This window comes from Equus quagga, chromosome 7 (genome assembly GCF_021613505.1).
Source record: "Equus quagga isolate Etosha38 chromosome 7, UCLA_HA_Equagga_1.0, whole genome shotgun sequence".
Classification (NCBI taxonomy): Eukaryota; Metazoa; Chordata; class Mammalia; order Perissodactyla; family Equidae; genus Equus; species Equus quagga.
The window spans coordinates 25,639,944-25,661,337 of record NC_060273.1 but is presented as its reverse complement, the minus strand read 5'-3'; the positions used below and the strand labels follow the sequence as shown (position 1 = coordinate 25,661,337).

General features: G+C 45.7%; 1 protein-coding gene across 2 annotated transcripts in view; it reads left to right on the top strand.

Moving 5' to 3' along the window:
• Positions 1-21,394, top strand: part of GALNT17 (polypeptide N-acetylgalactosaminyltransferase 17) — a 454,995-nt gene that overhangs the window by 214,038 nt on the left and 219,563 nt on the right. For both annotated transcript variants that reach the window (XM_046667386.1, XM_046667384.1), the window contains exons 4-5: positions 11,037-11,211; positions 15,327-15,524. In XM_046667386.1, the coding sequence (XP_046523342.1) occupies positions 11,037-11,211; positions 15,327-15,524 (373 nt within the window). The remainder of the gene's footprint in view (positions 1-11,036; positions 11,212-15,326; positions 15,525-21,394) is intronic.

The window sequence follows — 21,394 nt, the reverse complement described above, 5'->3', positions numbered from 1 at the left end:
TCAGAGCAAGAGGGGTGGCAAAGCCTCGTTGAACAGTCCAGCCCAGGATGGGGATCAGCGAGGCTGATAGGGGTAAGATGGAAGGAGAGGTGGAGCAAGGAAGCTCAGGGGTTGGTCAAAATAGTTGTCAGGAAGGCTAGACATGGCCATTTTCACCTTCGTTCCTTGAAGAGCAGTGTTGGAGGTTTAATCTTATTTTATTGGAAAAGTGAGGAGGGTACTTGAATTGGCAGTGATACAAGTGTCTTTTGATCACTTTAGCTGGGAGCTCTGGTTGCCTTCTGGGCAGAGACTCTTTGGCCTCAGGCTGTGCTGCACGGTCTGGGGTGGGGGTGCCTGTGCCGAGACTGGCACACAACAAGAGCATACCCTTTAGCCCTATAGGGCGGGATGCTGCCTTCTGAATCATGAGGGCTAGGTCCTGCCTGGCCACTCATTTCCTTCCCTTACACTCATGGGAAGACAGCCGGCTGTCTGGCTTCAAGGGAGTCTGCTAGTTAATTACCCATGCAGCACATCCAGGGACCCTGGTGGGGTCAGTGCAAATGCAGAGCTGTCGTGAAAAGCCATTCCTGGGCACAGCTCCATGTTGCTAACTGAGCAGAAGTCTCTTTGGGTCTTGACAACACGGTCTGACACTGGGAGAGGGTCATTGATTTCCATTTTTAAAAAGAAGTTGAAGTTTGGAGAGAGAAGCGCCTTAGCCGTGGCAGTTCTGCAGCCGGAGCTTCCAGGAGCTGAGCTCCAGCTCAGCATCCTTGTCCTGGAACCAGGACTCTCTGGCCTCCTCCCCCTAAAGCTTCCACCCTTCTGTGCTTCCCCCTCCCTTCCCCACATCCCTCCTACACCCTTACCAGAGTCATGTCTTTGTTTCCCAAGATATCTGTACTCTCCCTTCACCTAGATAAAGCTATACACATAATAAAAAATGAATAACAATTTTAACAATTATTGAGTGCTTGCTGTGGTCCAGGCACTGAGCTCCTTGCAGGCACTATTTTAAGTACCCAAAACAGCCCTATTGGGTAGGGATGGTTATTATCCATATTAACTGTTTACCCTGACGTCATGCCTCATGCAGCAACTTAAGGTGAATGCTCCTGACCAGGTGTGTCACTGCCTCCCCCCGTGCCCCCACTCAATGTAAGTGCACACAAATGCGCTCGGCCCCCATGATACCCTCCTTCTTTAAGATCTTTCCATTTCATTCTTTTTCTGGCTCAAAACATTCCTGCCCTGTGCACTCTCTGTGTGTATCTAAAATCAGCAGTGCTTTTGCAGGTCTTCAGTCGCAGTGAGTGTGAAGTGTGAGCATGTCAGGTGTGAGGGGGTTGGTGTTAGCAGGGCTGCCGTTTGGCCAGCATGCTCTGGTGTGGCATTCCAGCTCACATCTGTTCTGACGGTCATTGCCTATCTTTGCCTGTTATGTATCTCGATAGTCTCCCCTGGGCCAGAAGAGACATGTTAGCTTCTGCAGGCCTTTCGGACCCTAAGAAAAGCTACTATTTATAGAATACTTTGTGCTACAAAACACCTTAACACACACCATTTTTTGTGAGCATTTGTAAGCATCATCTTTGTGCATGGGATCCACTCTGCCTTTGACCTTGGAGAATCCAGGGCTCTGAATACAGAGGTCCCCAAATGCTGGAGAAGGGTGGACTGACCAGTTATTCCATTCCTGGCTGCCAAGTGTGTTTAAAGGAAACTCGAAGAAGTGACCAGGTGCCAAGGTGTGACCCTGTTCTCTCCAGGGCTTCACGTTTCTTGTTTGCTGTTTTGCTCCCCCCACTCCCCTTAATGGCTATGACTTTTGCTATTTCAAGGAGGAGGTTTGCCAGCTTCAGAGCATTCAGGATCAGTATTGCAGTAAGTAAGAAACGTAGTGAAAGAAAAACACACTTCAGCTTGTAGACAAATTTGATCGCTTATATTCGCATGTTATTATTAGAATCAGCTGCAAATACCAGACTTTCAACTGCCTTTTATGGGGCCAGATGGGGGAGTGCTCTTTTAATTTGGGGTAACAACTTGGAGGCACTACCCGTAGGCATTATGATGTTCCCCTGTTGGTTTGGGCCACTTTTATTTATTTTTAAAGGTGAGATTTAAATGGAAGAAAGTGGAGAGGAATTTTTTAACAAAGGAATTGGAAGCAGAGATGGCCTTCATTTTCACAGCACCTCTCATGAATGCACAACTCCGTGTGATGTATTTAGTTTAACACTTTGGTATTTTGCTCCTCACCTCTCTCTTCTTGCTTCTTTTCGTCTTTGCTTTCTTTTGTCCTTGCTTTGATCTCACTATGGAATCGCCTTTAAAATGCTTTCATACACAGCAAAAACATCCCTTTTCAATCTCCCCCATTCTTCTGAAGTTTCTTGCTCTCGCCTCTTTTTTGCTCCCATAGTCAGAAAATGCATTATTTAAGCCCACAAAGCTGAGAGATGCTCAGAGACTGACATACGCATTATAGCCACCTTCAGTGTTTTTTATCCTGCATTTTTACATGCTCACTTCCTCTTCACTGATGTTCTTAGAGGCCAGGATTTCAGAGACAGACAATGGAGGTGGGACCATGACTCTGTGTCACTGATGTCCCTTCAGAGTTTGGTGGAGGAGTTTGAAGCCCAGCAGGTTCTCCTGGATTCTCTATCCCTTTGGAGCCTCTCCATCAGCCAGTGGAGTTCTTTGGAGAGGGCTGACCACTGTCAGTGGACAGCTGCCTAGAAAGGTAGATGCATGTGCCAAAGCCAAAGCAGATGTGTGGGTGCTTCCGAGTCACAAAGAGAGCCGGGTCCAGGACGAGCCTGGGTCAGGCCTTAACTTCTGATGTGCAAGGTACAGTTCCACATGAGCAGGTGAACAACTTCAGATTTCACAGCACTGCGTCCACAGGAATCAGAGGCAGAATGACAAGGGGCACAGGCTTGTCACTTACAAGCTGTGTGACTTTCGGCAAGATCCTTACTGTCTCCATGCCACCCATAAAATGGGGATAATAATACCACTTGCCTTAGAGAGTCATTACGAGGGTAAAAAGAGTTCATATAGGTAAAGCGATTATGACAGTATGTGACACCTAATTAGGACTCGATAAATGTTAAAACAAAAATTGTGTAATGTTATGAATTTGCAAGATAGATCATTCTCTGGTTAAATATGAAAGGGGAGCTACTCTGAATAGTGTCCTGGAACCTTTCATAATTAGCTGACATTTTTAGTCAGCTGCTTAGCAATTTGGGGATATAAATATTTCATTATAGGCACAGACAAGCATAGTATTTGAAATGTTTGAGAAGTAGTGATTGTCAGCAAAGAAGGATCTTTGTATTCATGAAGTCAGCCTCACCAGGGCGCACTCCCGTGAAGCTAACGAAGGTTGCTCTTTGGGGCCCCTCACTTGCATGGCCCCTTCGAGGCCCTCTGGGGGGGCCCTAACAGTGTGTTCACGTGGCCATGTGTTTCTGTAAAATTTACAAAAGAGACGTGTTTTTTCTTTTTCTTAAAGAAGATCCTCCAAACTGTATAAACTTCTAGTCCCGCAAAACCCAGGTTCATTTTTGGAACTTACTATCTCCGTTTGACAAATGAGAAACCCATATGTTGCATGACCAGGATATACAACCAGGTTTATCCTCCTTCCCTTTTTCAATCTTAAAAGATAATTTTAAAAAATGCATTATTGAAGCTGGCCCAGTGGCATAGCGGTTAAATTCAGCACACTCTGCTTCAGCAGCCTGGCTTCATGGGTTCAGATCCTGGGCGCAGACATACACTACTCCTCAGCCCACATACAGAATAGAGGAAGATTGGCACAGATGTTAGCTCAGGGCAAATCTTCCTCAAGCAAAAACGGGGAAGATTGGCAAGAGATGTTAGCTCAGGGTGAATCTTCCTCGCCAAAAAAAAAAAAAAATTATTGGTCTTTGTATGGCCACTTTTATGCATTTGGTTGGTTGGTTATTTGAAGCATAAAGATATTCTCAGGCATACCTGAAAATCTAGTAAAACACCTAGACTTAATTAAAACATTAAGTCTATTTTTTGTGTTCTTTCTATGGCATCATAGCTCATTCTCACATAAAAAAATCTCATAAAAAAAGGCACTGCAGAAGCGTAGGGCATCATGACTAGTGGCTGTGCTGAACTCTGGGTGAAAGACCATGTTTTTCCCACGCTATCGTAAGGCCCCAAGCACAATGAGCTGGAAGTTTCCATGAGGGATGAAGGAAGGCTGGCGTCAGGGGAGCCTGGGGGTGTGAACAGATCCAAGAGCTGAATCCTCCCCTCAGAGAGGCCAGAGCCCCCTTCACTGAGTCTGGAGGAGCTTTGGGAATAAGCTTCCAGTCAGCCAGATAACCAAAGAAGATCAGAAAAGTGAATGAGCAGCACAACATGGAATCAGATCTTGAGCGAGGCCTAGGGGTTTAAATTCACATTCAGAGAAACATTTTACCTCTCCCTCCCACCTTCAAAATTGACAGGGCTCACAGACACAAAAGGCCACATATTGTATGATTCCATTTTTATGAAATATCCGGAAGAGGCAAATTTATAGAGATAGAAAGCAGGTTAGTGGTCTCCAGGGGCTGGTGGGGGCAGGAAATGGAGAGTGACTACTTGTGGGTGTAAGGTTTGTGTTCGGGGTGATGAAAAGTTCTGGAACTAGATAGTGGTGGTGGTTGCACTATATTGTGAATGCACTTAATGCCACTGAATCGTATGCTTTTAAATGGTCAATTTTATGTTGTATGCATTTTACCACAATAAGAAAATGAAAATAATATCAACCAGTGCTGTCAGGAAGTTTTGGATTTGTGTGAGAATCATCTGGAGTGCTGGTCAACCCCAAATGCCCACTAAATTAGAAACTCTTAGGGCAGGCCTGGGAACCTGCATTTCCACAAGCTCCCAGGTGATTCCCAGGTAGGCACCACATTTTGAGGAACACTGACTTCGAGGCAGGCATTTTTTGTTTTTTATTTTTTTAATTGGAACATGCCATATGTGCTAATTTCATCCCAGCTGTCACAACCCATGCATTCCCAGCTAGCGCATGCCCAAAACTCGGCAGCTGCTTGCAGGGAGAAGTGTTGGTAATAAATGACTTTGGTGGTGACAGTGACGCTGATGGTGCCAAATGTCGCATTGGTAGAATTGTAGAGCCAGTAGTAGTAGTAAGATGAATAACGGGAGTGAGAGCAAATGCCAGAAACATATGGGATCCTGGTCAAGCAATTGACCTAATTGTGAGGTTGCTCCATGCAGAGCGGCCAGCAATGAGGATCCCAGTTTTGGAAGTGGCAAGACAGACCCTCACCATGTAGACTGAAGCCATGTCTAAGAGCTCAATCTTTCAGACAAGGCAGGATAAGAAGGCCCAGGCAGTGGGAAAAGCAGAGATGGGCAGTGACAACACTGGGATTCTGGAATGTCTGCTCAGTTAGGACGAGTCCTATTGTGCACACAGGGGCTAATTCCTCACAGATGGGGTTGGGTAGGGGGCCAGCTCTAAGCAGAAGCTACTCAAAAGTGCATTCACCAGAAAATCCAGCAATGGCCTCTTGGAGCTTGTTACAAATGCAAGTTCTTGGGTCACGCCCCAGACCTACTGGTGGTTTTGATGCAGGTTAAAGTTTGAGAAACACTCATCTAAGCTTAGACTGATTCTCCTGAGTCGCCATTCTTGAGGGAGAATTAGAATATTCACAAGTCTCCGCATCAAGACTTGGTAATTGTGTGAGTTGAGAGGTATCGACATGGCGTGTGTGGGGTACAGATGTGGTACATGTGTGTGGCACCGAGCTTCAGGCACTGGTTTTGAGAGCAGGTGGAGATGAGTCAGCTAGGTCAACGCTTGCTTCTGAGCAAAGCTGAGAGACAAGGACTAGACCAGCAGTTTATTCTCTAATATCCGTGAAAGCACAGGATCTAGATATAATTCTGTAATAATGGTTTTTGCTTTAGTTCTCACTGTTTGTAACTTTCTTGTTGCCGATATGTACTCTTTAAGCCTGGATGGCAGGTGTTTCTTTTATTGTTAAGGAGCAGGTATATCTCCCTTCTGGTCCCTCTGATCACGGGCAGTGTTTGCTTCTTCCCTCTTGACTTCCCCAAATGCTATTGCCCAAACCTTAAGAAACACAAGGATTCCCAAATGGGTCTAGACCAGTATATTATGAATTTTATAAAACACTGGAAGGTAACACGTATTTTTGCAGAGATGAATGAGTTTTTGTTTTCTTCTCTGAGTTTGTTGGTGAGAAAAATCTTATGTAAACTCTTTTTCTTACTGTTATTATAGTGTCCAAGAATGGTTTCATCTGTTAAGGATGATGAAGGATCTTAGGTGATGGGTGTGACATTTCTTTCCACTGTCAGGTTGGGGCTTCGTTTCCTTCCCTGGTGAGCCTGGGGGCCTTGTTTTTCACTTGGTTAACTTGTAGGCTCTCTCACTTTAAGGCAATTTCCACATCTCAACCCCTCAGTGCCTTCAGGCTGTCACAGTTGTGTTCCACTAGGACCAGCCTTTCTGGAAGTCTCTCCTGATCTGTCCTGCTCATCCACTTCTCTCGATGCTAACCTGTCCCCACAGGGCTCACCTGCCTCCAGAAGGGAATTCTTTTTTTCTCACTGGTCCCATCAGGAACTTACTATTTGTATAGATCAATGGCCCTTTCTCAGCTCTCATTTTCTCTAATACATTTGACTTTCCTGACATTGGATGTGGAGTAACTTTGTGAGAACAAGAATTGTGCATTTTCATCCACATAGCCTCTCCGTAAATAGCTGTAAAGTGAATGCCCATGTCCTCCTTTGGAAGCTCTGCCCTCAGTGTGATTCTGCCCCTGTGACGCTGTTTGTAGCCTGTCTTGTCCTCTGGCTCTTCTTTCTGTCTCCTCCGTGCACGTGTTCCCCGAGGTGTCGTTCTAAGGCTTCCTCACTCCATCTCCTGAAGCGCTCGCCCTCTCTTATGCCATCGTCTTTCGCTGACGTGTCCCTGGCACTCTGTGCCCTTTCTTCTCCGCTCTGGACCATTATCTTGGTTCAGCAGTCAACCCCTGAATGTCTGCTGCCACCTCAGCCTGTCCCCAGGTGAACTCATCAACTTGCTCTTCCCTGTCTCTTCTTGTTCTCTTTTCTACTTAGTGTCATCTTCCCAGGTGCCCAGGAAGACCCTAGTCATTCTGTCGCCTAAGAAGATCTAATTTCATACTTAGATTATTTTGCTGTGTGCTTGTGTATTCTGGAATAGTGAGAGCACACGTCAAACCTTCTGCTTCCCTCCAACACTATCTCCTCCATGAACACCACCAGCCAGAATACTTTCTCCTTTTGTGACCCCTCCTAGTACTTTCCCTCTATGGCCATTTTTCTTTGGCTATTACGTCCGTTTTCCTTGTAATACCAAATGTTGTAATTTTTTGAACGTATCTCCTTAACTAGGTTGCAAACATCTTAAGGGAGCACTTGTGTCCGAATTGATTCTTAATCCAGGCAAGGGCACAACCCAATGCCTTATGAGGTACAGAATCACACACAGGGACTGGGAAGAGAAGCCTGATCAGTGTCACTTGTTCTTGAACCCTCCTAGTTGGATGGTGGCATCTCCCTCAGTGTTCCCATGAAAGGCCATAGGTCGTCACTTGAGTTGTGTTTGGAACAATGTGCCCCTGAACTTTGTAAGGGCGAGCATACCCCTATACAGTGGGCCCCAGACTTTAAAATGATATTGACTAGCTAGAAAGACAAGCCGTTGTTCACAGAAAGTTATAAAATTGATCCATTTGATAATATTAATAGACCAATTATAATTAGAAATAACCTTTGTTGAATGCATATCAAGGGCTTTATATAGAACATTTCATTTATTCTTAACAGCCAGAGGGCTCATACCAAATGATTAGGCATTATCCTTTTATCCCTCTATACTTTTCAAAGCTCTTTAATATCTCAGTAGCTTTGATATGTAGAAGGCCAGTGACAGTGGACCACACTCTCTTTTGCCAAATTTGTAGATGCCTGTCTCCCTCTTTCTCCTAAAGTCTCAGTCACAACCACTGAACAAATGAGGAAACCACTTGACCCTTAGACATGGTGACTGGCATGGCCAGGAGCTGACATCTAGTTGCTGAGCAGAGCCACGATGGGGTCCCAGGTCACCTGGCAGCTAAAGGTTAACAGCACCTGCAGGTCCCCTGGTATGGTGGTCAGCACTCAGAATGTTCTCCCTGAACTTATGGAGATTCCCAAGATTCCTTCCATCATGGACCACCCTTAATGAGTGGGCAGTATTCCCACTGTATCATTCCGTGGGTGCTATGCCCAGGCATGGTCCATTGCCTTCCTTGGCATGTCCCTTCGTCTCCTGCCCACCCACCCAGCACTTATGGGGAGTAAATGAAAACCAAGAAGGCATGGCCTGCCCAACCTTCTTGCTAGAATTGTGGCTCCAGGAAATTTACTTAACAGACAGGAAAACCCACCAACATTCAGTCAGTAGTTGGTTTCCAGTAGCTGAGAATTCTTTAGGCCACTCTAGTCCGTTTACTTGGTTATCCTTCTTACTCCCAGTGAGTGAAGAAGCAGAGGGTCCCATAGCCTGGCCTCTCCACCAGGCCCCTCTCCGGCTCTGGGATGATGACAAAGATGATAGCAGTGCCCGCGAACATGTAAATGGCGGAATCACTTCCTGATGGTGTACTGTGTGTGCCAAGCATGTGCGAAGACTGTCCTATGCATTTTGAGCTCAGTGGTTCTCGAAGTGTGATTCTCCACATCAGAGCATGGGCGCCCCAGAGTCTAGTTACAAGAACAAATACTCGGGCCTGACCCAAGACCTTCTGAAAATGAAACTCTGAGTGACGGCCCCGGTAGTCAGTTCTAACACCTCCAGTGTTACAACACTGCGCCCTGCAGTTTGAGAACCATAGTTCTAGTTTACAGGACTATTTTTACCATCTTGGGCGCAGCTTCCTCAGGCTCCCTCGGCTGCTCTGAAATCTCTGTTCAAGTACCCTACGTGGAGGGAATGAGGGAAGATAATTACTAATACCAGCTATTCAAGGTTGAGTGTTTCCACTCTGCCAGGGATAATGCTAGGCATTCTGTGTACATTGACTGTTTAATCCTCACCACAACCCTATGAGGTCCACACTAGTCTTATCATCCCCCTGCTGTGGATGCAGAAATCGAGGCACACATTCATTGGCTAACCTGCTCCGGGTCTCTCAGGTAATCAGTGGAAGCACTGGGATCTGAATTCAGGGTAGTCTGACTCGGGTCTGAACACCCAGCCGCACGCTGTACCTCCTGAGAGGTTTCTGCCCCCTCCCCGACCAGGTTCTGGTTTTTTCTCCTTTCCAAACTAATGCCCCCCTGTATTAGTTTGCTAGGGCTGCCATAATAACCTCAGACTGGGTGGCTTAAACAATAGAGCTTTATTTCTCACCTTTCTAGGGGCTGAAAATCCAAGATCAAGGCGTCAGCAGTTTGGTTTCTCCTGGGGCCTCTCTCCTTGGTTTGCAGATGGCCGCCTTCTTGCTGTGTCCTCGTGTGGTCTTTCCTCTGTGTGCCTGCCCCTGGTGGCTGTGTGTGTCCAAATCCCCTCTTCTTGTAAGGACACCAGTCAGACTGGATGAGGGCCGCCCTAACAGCCTCGCTTAACTCAATCCCCTCTTTACAGGCCCTCTCTCCAAATACGGTCACATTTGGAGGGTCTGGGGGTTAGGGCTTCAACAGATGAATTTTGGGGGCACACAGTGTTCAGCCCATGACACTCTCGTTGTCCCCATCCATGCCTTTGGCTGACAGGAACTGTGTCATGTCTGTCTACCCTTGGAGACTCTCTCACCCTCATCCTCTGTGTTTTTTCCTGGGTCACATGGCTGCAGCCTTCCCAAGGACGGCAGCCATGACGTAGAGAGCTCAGCCTCCACATGTGCTGCAAATGTATAGCTTTAATTTGCTAAAAGTTGCCGTGTACAACTAGGAAGTGAGGGGTCTGTACAACATCTATAAATACAGCCTTTTTGGGTTTCTCTAGAGTGAAGTCAGAGGAAGTATTAAAGTATTGTTTGCGGACTTGTGCCTGCCTCACCTGGGCTGCTCCTGGACTCCATGAGTGACCTATAGCATGAGACTCTCCAAGGGCGGACCCTTGGAGTGGGCATATCCAAGAATCGCCTCTCCGTCAGCCACTCCCCCTCCTACATCTGGTGATTCTTATATACAGAAAGGTATCGACTTTTATGTCTGTGGAGTTAGACACAGCTGGCCTGTGTTTCAGCTCTCCCATTACTAGGTGTGTGACCTTGGGATGGGTTAGCCTCCCTAAGACTGCTTTTTAATTTGCAAAGTGGAATTAATCTAGTTAATTAATGGAATTTATCTGGCAACTTCCTAGGGTTGCCATAGGATTAAATTACAGCATATTAATAAAGTACTTTATACCACCTGCTTGTTGCAGAAGGGAGAGTGTTCGGTCTCTGGTACCATTACTTCGGCCACCATGATAGCATTTCTACTACTGGACAAAGATTTCTTTTGCATCCTAAAACCAAAGCACAAGCCCTATTAGCATTGCATCTGGTGCGTGGCTATGGGTCTGGAGCACCCAGGACACATACTGTAAATACCAGTATATGTGCAGACGGAAAAGCCCATATAGAAGTTGATAAACAGGACCCAGGAGACAGTGGGTGGACAGGAATGCTAGCCAAGGAAGGAGGAAGGGGCACAAAGAAAGGAAATCCCAAAGGTATCTGCCAGCCTGCAGCAGCCATAAAAGCCAGACCTAGATTCTCTCCAGCTGCATACCTTGGACACAGGAAGAACATTGCCATCCTCAGTTGGTATGTCAGGGGTCTCTTCTGACTCTCACACTGACTGAGTTGTCTTTTCTACTAAAATTAGTAACATGCAAACTTTTCTGCAATCTCCGAACTTCCTGAAGTTCTCTAGGCATCCCAATGGGTTGGACACACATTTGAAATGATGTGTTTATGGACCTCCTTGTGTCTTGTCATTTGCAGAGGAGCTGAAGGCCCCCTTGGAAGAGTATGTCCACAAACGCTACCCCGGGCTGGTGAAGGTTGTCCGCAATCAAAAAAGAGAGGGCCTGATCCGAGCTCGCATCGAGGGCTGGAAGGCAGCCACCGGCCAGGTCACTGGCTTCTTTGATGCCCACGTGGAATTCACTGCTGGCTGGTAGGTCACAAGCTGAACCCTAAGAGCACTGAGGACCTGCAGTGTGGTCAGAAGGGGCTAGAATCTGGGAGGTGGGGAACTTTACATGTTTCCCCAGGAGCCACTGGAAGAATGGAGAATGGGTGGTTGAAGAAGAAAGTGAGACCATAGTCTGGGATAAAACTGGAAAGCATGAAGAAATTGTCTGCTGTCTACTCAGTCTGTCATCATTGTTGTCATAGTCATCATCATCACTGTTAAAATTCCCAGTTAAAATGATGTATTAGTTGGACAGAACTCAAGATAATCCTTGCTAAGTGGACAAGACAGTCATATTTCCATACTTCTCTTTTCCTACTTTGCTTGTTCCCTTTTCTGGGGAGGATGGTTAACCATTATTGTGAGAAAAGAGATCCATTTATAATTCCATCTACTCAGCCAAAGCTTCCCAGAACGTATAGGATTATCCTTAGCATCATTTGGAGGAAGGGAAGGGTTTATCTCTGCAAGTGTGGCCTGCAGTGTTTCTCCAGGTGAAAAAAACAATATGAGAGAAAGTGGTTAGCATTCAGGGAGTAGATATTGGATGGAAGAAGAGTGAAAAATACCCAAATCATTTAGTGAACATTAAAATTGGATTAGGGCTTTACAGTTTAAAAGCATGGGCACATCATCATTGCTAACTAACCAATGAGAAATCAAGTCAGAGGTTAAACAACCTGTGCTGGGGTTGCTTAGTAAGAAGCAGAGTCTTTAACTTCACAGATATGTTATTTACACTCAATGATACCATCTTGAATAAGTGCTGTTCAGGGTACCAGATTTGAAGCGCCAATATCCCATCCCTAATTAACATTAGATAACATTAAAATGTCTATTCTTCATTTGCAACAAACTTTAGAATCTATTTAATGGCTAGATAGAAAGAAAATAATTATTCACATGACCACACAAAGATTTGGAACCTGGGGTCACTGTTAACACTGGCACTTTGAAGAGCATACAGGTATCTGTTGTCATCTCAGACATCAGTTTTCTTTCCTGGTTTTTTTTTTTTGCCACCATCGGACCCTGATGACACACAGCTTCATGTTTTCAGTCCTGAGCTCCCCTGAGCTTCAGAGTTGTTTCTGTCTTGTAAGGAACATTCTCAAAGTGTGGTCCCTCAGACCAGCAGCACCAGCATCATCTGGGAACTTGTTAGAAATGCAGGTTCTTGGGTTCCAGCCAGAACTATGAAATCAGAAGCTCTGGGGGTGCAGAGCTCTCTGTTTTAACCAGCCCTTCAGGTGAGTCTGATGCTCGCTTAAGTTTGAAAGCCATTGACCTAGAAGCCTTCTGAACAGATGCACTTGAATGTTCCATTGGAACTTCACCCTTGGCTTATCTTGCCTTTTCCTCCACACCATTTCCTCCTCGTTTCTTTCTTGTCAAAACTGTTGGCACCACTCATGTCCCTTTCACTCGATTCTTTCCTCCTCCTCATGTCACTCATCCAGTCAACCTCCAGCTCTAGCCACTTTTACCTTCTGTTTCTCACATCTGCCTTGACCTCCACTCTCCCAGCTCAGACCTTCGTTATTTTTCACCTAAACTAATGTAGTGAATTATCCTTTTGACAAATATTTGCTGGATGCTTACCACGTCCCAAACACTCTCCTAGGCTGTGGTTTGGATGACCAACTGTTCGGGTTTTCCCAGTGCTGTGGGAGTTCCTCAAATGTAGGACTTTCAGCGGTAAAACCAGAACAGTCTTGGGAAAACTTGGACAGTTAGTTACTTGACAGGGGTTCAAAATCTGGCAAGATTTGGTGTCCATCCTCCAGTAACCTCTAGTCTAATTCTAACTGATCTCTGTGATCCAGTCTTAGCCCTTCAGACGTTTTCAACGTTTCTACCAGAGTGGCATACATCCTCTCTGGATTAAAACCCTTTTGCAATTACTGATTACGGGGTAGACCATGTGTCTCAACTTTCACTAGGTTGTACTGCTGATAATCTCCAACCTGAGTGACTTCCACCCATGGATTTCCATCTTGTCCATGTGGCAGCTCTGTGGCGAGTTGTCTGTCTGTGGCTCTGCTCCATAAGTCCTCTGTGTCCTGAGGCCAAGGAGTACTCCTATCTAGGTCATACCGTTTTTGTGGCTCAGAGAAAAGAATAATAGCTGCATCTTGCAATGGCTATTAAAGTTTCTGCTCAGATGTGACATTGCCACTTCTGCTCACATCCCATTGGCCAAAGCAACTCGCATGTCAAAGCTAAACATTCACTGAGGTTGAGGGAGAGAGTGTACCCCTCTGCGGGGATGCACTGCAGGCCACTAGGTAATAGGTAGATATCCCGAAGGAGGGGAGCAACTTACTGGGAACATTTACGCATTCTATCACAGACTTGGAGATCAAACTCCGTGCCTGAGAAGCATTATTTGAACAAGGTCTTCTGCCCCCACGCTCATGACTTTCACCACACAGTGCTGGGCTGAGCTGAATGCTTCTATATATGCACCATCAGGCACCAGACCAGCTGAGTGAAGTATGGCCCATTCAGGGAGGCAGTGGAGCTCAGAGACTGGGCCCAAGGCCAGGCCGTCTAGGTTAGAAACCTGGCTCTGCCACCAGCTGGCTGTGTAGCTTGGGGCAAGTGACTTAACTTCCCTGGGCCTTAGTTTCCTCATTTGTAAAATGGTGATCATAGTGTCTACTCATAATATAATAAGTGCTTGATAAATACCAGCTGTCATTTGCTCATTAGGAAAAATAATGTGTTCAAAGATTAGCAAAGGTAACGTGTAGTCAGAGTGACTTGAATAAGGTGGGGAAGATGGTCTGAGAGTTGAGAGGAAGGAGAGAGCCTTCCTACTGGTGGAAATTAGGGAAGGCTTCTTGGAAGAAGTGGCACTTGATCTAATAAGAGTCTGTAGGTGGCTAGACTTTCTGCCAGTGGCAAAAGGTCATTCCTGGAGAAGAGCATGAGTGAAGATTGTAGGGGGCGAAGCTCTGAAGCATGTCTAGAAGCTGTGGAAAGTCAGTCCCATTTGGCTTCAGTCTATATGGTGTGTGCAGAAGTATTGGAGGCAGTAAATGGCCCAGGGTATATTTTGTTGCTCGTTTTAAATAGAAATATGGGATGAGCCAACAGGTAATTCAATAGCTGCAAGTGAAAAGAGATGGGATGTGGGCTGAGCGTTCTCGTTATTCTTGCAAATACTGCAGCGGAATGGGATTTTCACTTGACTCTTTTCCAAAGCCTGTGCTCTGTTCTAAGTGGGGAGATTAATGCCCTGGCTTATGAGAGCCATGTTTTCCTTCCTGAATATGGGAAACGATCCCTTCCTAGGTCAGCCTTGGAGACACACCCTGGCAGGGGAGTCTGACCATCTGCTGTCTCCTAAAGCTGGCAGGGCTATACCTTGAACCCTGAGCCAGGCCCCTGCCTGTCGCCCACTGCAGCCCTGAGGGGCAAGCTGGCTGGGAGGCAGGATTCTGCCTGTCTTAGCAGTTTATTAGCTCCCGCCTGCCATTGCTAACCCATTCAATTAAATCCCTTTTAAGAAATCAATTAAATAATCAATTAAAACAACTGAAATAGTCGCACACACAAAGAGGCTGGTGAAATGCTTATTAAAACCAGGCCATCAAGGGCAGAAGTGACCTATTTTGGGAAAGGGAATTCAGCTGCAGCAGTAAAAACAAGAGGCATCGGCCAATGCCCTGAGGGGAACTGAAAATACTGTACAAAACTGTAGTGCCATGCACATCTGCAGACATCAGGACGGCCTTGCTTGGCTTACACTGTCGGTGGAAGCGAGAGGCCTGGCCCTTTCTAGGGGAGAGGACCTCACGTTCTGATTTCTCGCTCCAGGCCTCTCGTGTGAGGCATCACCGCCGTGGAGATCCTGCATGGGCCCCGGCGTGGGCTGCATTGCACGGCGCTTCACAGCTGCGCTTGAAACTGAATGAGCCCACCGGGGCTGGTCGCTCGGCAGCCTCAGTTTCCATCTGAGTTCCAGCCTGCCCAAAGCGCACTCTTTAGCTATGTTGCTGCTGTTCATTCTCTGGAGTCTTGGGGTCTGTGCAGCTGAGGTGTGGGCATGCCTAGGGGAGAGATTTTATTTCTACTTCTCTCTGTTTCAGGGCCGAGCCGGTTCTATCCCGAATCCAGGAGAACCGGAAGCGCGTGATCCTCCCGTCCATTGACAACATCAAGCAGGACACCTTTGAGGTGCAGCGGTATGAGAACTCCGCCCACGGGTACAGCTGGGAGCTGTGGTGCATGTACATCAGCCCCCCAAAAGACTGGTGGGACGCCGGAGACCCTTCCCTCCCCATCAGGTCTGTGGCAGGCAAGCTCTGGCAGCCGTTGAATCCCCACATCCCAGGGGACAGAGGAGTCCCGGGGGAGGGAGGCTAGGAGACACTGCCTGGGGATGGACCAGCAGTGTGCAAACAGCTGCTTTAGGAATTTGGGATGTCTCACCATCTTGGTTTTCTTCCCGAGGAAGGACACTGTATTTTGAGCCTTTAGGTAAAGTTTTCAGGTGCAGCTTATTAAACAGCAACATTGAAAGATCAAAATTGGTAGGAATGCTCACACCTTTTTATTCTCCCTCAGATCTGATGCACTGTGTTCAGGAACTTTTTAGTATGAAGTTTGGAAGGTGTTCATTCCTGGGGCTCTTTCATACTTGCAGCTTTTATTATCATAGTGCTTCTCGCCCTTTTTCACAATATAGGAACACACAGAACAGGACAATCTTTGTGTGGCATGTGGGGTAATTGAGGGCCTCTGGGCAGCTCCCTGTGGCTCTTGCTCCAGGTCCCACCCAGCTGCCCTGGAGACAAGGAGATCAATACTTCATGGCATTCCAGGTGGGAAGCTCACGTATAAAGGATGCTGAGTGAAGTGGTGGATTTTGATGCCCTATTTGTTTCCTATGGCCCCTGTAACAAATTCCTACAAACGTGATGGCTTAAAGCAACACACGTTTATTCTCTTCCATCACAAAGGTCAGAAGTCTGAAGTGAGGTTTACAGAGCTAAACTCAGAGCCACAGGGAGGGGTCCTTCTGGAGGCTTGAGGGGAGAATCCATGTCCTTGACTTTTCCAGCTTCTAGAGGCTGCTTTCGTTCCTTGGCTCATGGCAGCATCACGTCCCTCTTTCTCCCAGGTGCTTCCTTTATCACATGGCCTCCTTCTTCCTTCCACTTTCTTGCCTCCCTCGTATAAGGACCCTTGTGATGACATTTGGGGTCCCCACGAATAATCCAAGATAATCCCCTCATCTCAGAATCCTTAACTTAATCATATCTGCGAAGTCCTTTTTTCCCATATAAGGTAACATTCAGAGGTTCCACAGATTACGACGTGGATTGTTTTTTGGGTGGGGGGAGGACATTATTCAGCCCATCTCAGATGCTCTGATTTTCAACCAAGATGATACCTGAGTATAGTTCAGTACTTTCTGTGAGTTCTGCTTGAGGGCCAAACTGACTCTTAAAATCTTCATGGCTCTGTCTTGAGTTAGAAGAGGTGGTGGAAGCCTTCTTCCCTTGGTCTGGTTTTAGGGCTGTGTTTGTTGATATAAAGAAGGATAGCAAGAAGGAATCGTGGAGTAGGAGTGAGGACTTTTTCCTGGTAGCCATGAGGTTCTTTCTCAGTTTACACATGTTTGATAAATAAGAGTAAAATTTTAAGACATACAGATCCCGCTGCCCCATGTTCCCTTGTTTTCCTGCTCAAATCAAAAGCTTCAGAATTGCATTAGAATAGAGCTGCCCATGGGCAAATATGTGCCACAGGGAAGGTAATCTTTTGAGTCAGTAACTTAGTTAGCTGGAGATGTCTCAGGAGGCGGCTCTGTTCCCATTCCATCCTCGACATTCAGTGTCTTCTGGCAATGCTGCAGGGCCATACTCTTGGCTCTCTGCAAATAATAACATAAACCCATCACTAATGTGCCTGAGAATAAAAGCGTCATCCTTCGGGATATTTTGAATTTAATGAGTGAGAAAGCATCTCACACCCATTAGGATGGCAACCATCAGAAACAATGGAATATAACAAGTGTTGGCAAAGATGTGAAGAAATTGGAAGCCTTGAGCATTGTTGGTGGGAATGTAAAATGGTGTAGGTGCTGTGGAAAATGGTATGACACTTCCTCAAAAAATTAGAAATGATATTACCATATGATTCAGCAATTCTACTTCCAATTCTACCCAAAAGAGTTGAAAACAGGGTCTCAAAGAGATGTTTGTACACTCATGTTCATAGAATCATGATTCACAATAGCCAAAAAGTGCAAGTAACCCACATGTCCATCAGCAGATGAATAGATAAACAAAATGTGGTACATCCATACAATGAAATATTATTCAGCCTTAAAAAGGAAGGAAATTCTGACACCTGCTCCAACATGGATGAACCTTGGGGACGTTATGCTAAGTAAAATAAACCAGTCACCAAAAGACAAAGACTATCTGATTCCACTCATAAGAGGTACCTAGAATAGCCAAATTCATGGAAACAGGGAGTAGAATGATGGGTACCAGGGGTTGGGGAGAAGAGAAGAATGGACAGTGGTTATTTAATGGGTATAGAGTTTCAGTTTTGCAAGATGAAAAGAGTTCTGGAGATTGGTTGCATAGTGACGTGAATGTTCTTAACACTACTGAACTGTGCACATAAAAATAGTAAAGATAGTAAATTTTATGTTATGTGTATTTTACTACGATTAAAAAAATAATAATAGGGAGTACTTAAAGACCCCTTGGCCTTCAGAGCTTGAAAGGATAAAGTTCAAACAATGGACTGACCAACAGTAAGTTTTACGTTTTTGGCCAAACACTGCTTCCTCCCAACCCACAGGGGAGCTGATCTCTGGCTGTGACAGATAAGGGAGTGAGGGTATGACAGTGGTGTTAACAACAGAGGGAAAGAAGTGAATACACTGCAGTGCTTTGGTATGCCCAGAAAACACAGCTATCCCTGCGTTTGTAAGGCACTCAGTGAAAATTTAGCTAGTACTTTATGAGTTACAGTAACATTAACAACTGATTAATATGCACTTTAAAAAGACTCGGGAAAATAGAGTCGTGATCATGAGTTATTAATATTACTTGCATCTCTGATGTACAAAATAGAATCAAATACTAATGGTCTCTTTTTAATGTATCATAACTTATGAAATGCTTAATTGTTAATAGTTACGGAGATATTTAATTGTAGGAAGGAATTTTTTTGGCCCTTCTGATGTTATTAAGAAGATACAGTTTGGTTTCTTAAACATTAGGACATGGTGGTTTCCCTCTTCCCTGTGGTTCCAATATTTTAGGGTAATGATTTTATTCGGGGAAATGACAGGATGAGAACTTTTTCACGATCAAACTGACATTAGATTTAAGGATTCTTTGGATATTGAGTCTTACTGGTAGACAACATAATCTGGGAGATTTTGCATTAAGGGAATTTATGTCCTTTCTGTTTTAATTCCTTTCCCCTTTCTTCCTACGTGTTTTTTTCTCCTGCCTGGTAAACAGCTGTTTCCCAAGGTTTTCTGTTTTCCTCTGCCGTTCTTTGTCTACACCAGAGTTTTAGGCATAGAGAGTGGGCAGGTGCCATTAAAGAGAGCAGAGCCACGGGTAAGGGATGGGGACTGAAGCACACATGCGGCATGCAAGGAGGCAGCTGCTTAGCGGTGGTGCTGGGCTGGGGTCAGGGTGCGGGGCGCACAAGGCTGGCATTGTCACGTGCTCAGACTTTTAAGAAAAGACACAAATCCAGATAATTTCGTGAAATCTCCTGACTTCTAATTGTCAGCAATAAATCCCTCTTCTTCAAAATTACGAGGGCCAAACAACATTTCTAGACTGCATTTGACCACCTGGGTCCCCAGAATTTGGTCTTTGCTCTGTCCTTGGAGACGTCTGTAATTCCCAGGGCAGCCTTAGTCCATGCTTCTCACACTGGGAACTGTGGGCACGTGCAATATGTGGCTTTACTGTGGGGCTGAGGGATTTGGGGAAAGTGTCACTCAAAGCCACAGGAGAAGCATGACCGGACTTCCTGGCGCTTGAGTTCAGCCATGAGAGAGCCCCTCCCACCTCCCTGTGTCACAGCCCTCTGCGGCTCAGATTCGTCAGTGAAAGGCTCTGAGAAGCACTGACCCAGCTCTCACCTCTGCGCAGAGAAGGCTCTCAAATCTATGTCTTAAGCCCTGATTTTTCTCTGAAGTGTCATCATCTCCAGTGTCGCATCAACAACCATTCATTAGACCAGTGGAGTTTAAACTTTTTTGAGTCAAAGACCTCTTTGATAATCTCACGAAAGCTGTAGATCGTATCACCCCGAACATGAATAAGCAGACAGAACTTTGCATATAATTTCATGAAGTTTATGGGTGCCTTGAAGCCAACCTCCTAGTGGTCCACAGGACTTCTATTAAGAAACACTGCTAGATAGTTCTGCTTGGCTTTCCCAGCTGGAAAGCCTTTCTTTACCATTCTTTATAGCCCACTAGTCTGTATGCTTATGAAGCCAGGACTGTGGCTATTTCAGTTATATCTTGAGGACCTAATGAATACCTGGCACTTGGTAGGTATGCCGAAAATATTTATTGAATGAATGAGTGGAATCTGAGGCTCAGAAGAGAGGTCAGCGCTAGTGATTATAAAGAGGACGAGATTGCCCAGAGGTACACTAGAGAAGGAGAACGGAAGCCCCAACATTTCTGGGATGAAGGGAGCCTTCATAAAGGAGACTGACAAGTCATGAATGGTCAGGGAGGCATGAGGACAACCAGGGCAATGGAGTTGTAGAGCTTCAAGAATAGGAAGGCCAAAAGCACCCTTTGGTTTAAGGGATCAGCTCATCATAATCTTAGTGAAACCGTTTTCAGGGAGTATTTGGGTCTGAAGCTGGATGGCAGTTGGAGGAGGAATGAATGGGACACAAAGAAGTGGAGAAAGTGGGTGCAGGTTATGCTTCTGAGATGTGTGGGGGAAACTCAAAGAGGGAGAGGGACAGAAGCTGTTCAGGAGGCTACAGGATCAAGTGACATCTGTTTTTTCGAACAGGAGAAATTGAGCATGTACCTCTAGCACACCGAACAGATAGAACTCAGGGTTTATGTTTGTAAAACCCAAGTTGTTTCGGTTTCCTCATGTGACATTTAACTTGCTCAGAGCAGTGAGTCCTTCACTTGCCCCTGGATGAAGACTCCAGCCCACCCCATGATTTTTCTTGTCACTTTTGGGTAATGAAAGTCCTAGGGTCATTTGAAGTCACTAACCAGCCTCAATCCGTTGTTGAAATCGCCCAGTCTCATGTAATCATAAAGACTTGAACTGAGTTGAAATTAAGACCTTCTCCTCTCTTAGCTGTGGCCGGCTGCTCGCTGACCCTTTGCAGTGGGAGAAGGGCTGGAGTCCTTACTCTTTCTGTCCCTCCCTCATCTTTTCCTCAGGAAGTGTATTGTCCCCACCCGGGTCCAAACACTGGGGAGGAGAGACAGGGGGCTAGGAGGGTCTTGTCTGACTGTCACTGTCTTAGGATGGCTTTGAGCTCTCTGGGCCAGCAGGTGGGTAGACCGGGTTCTTCTGACTGCTCAGCATGGGCTCTGGGGACTCCGAACGCCCATGCTGCTTTCTCATATGGGCAGGGACTCTCCCTCAGCTGACTCTCCCAGTCCTCCGCCACTTCTGCCTTTATGTCCACCCCACACCCTCTCACGGCTTGGGGCTCCGTGCTGCAGTAAGCCACTACATTTTCCCCCCAATTAATTAATTAATTCATTCATTATTTTACAAATACATTTAAAATATTTCTTTCTTCCCCCAGCTTTATTGAGGTATGATTGACAAATAAAATTTGTGTATATTTAAGGTATATAACATACTGTTTTGGTATACTTGTACATTGTAAAATGATTACCAAGATCAAGCTAATTAACACATCCATCACCTCCCATAGTTACCTTTTTTTTATGGTGAGAACAGTTAAGATCTGCTCTCTTAGAGCAAATTTTAGGTATACAAGACGTTATTACTAACCATAGTCACCATGCTGTACATTAGGCTCCAGAACTTATTCAGCTTATCATTGGAAGTTTGCACCCTTTGACCAGCATCTCCCCATTTCCCTCACCTCCAGCCCCTGCCGATTAGCCTTTTACTCTCTGTTTCTATGAGTGCAACTTTTTTAGACT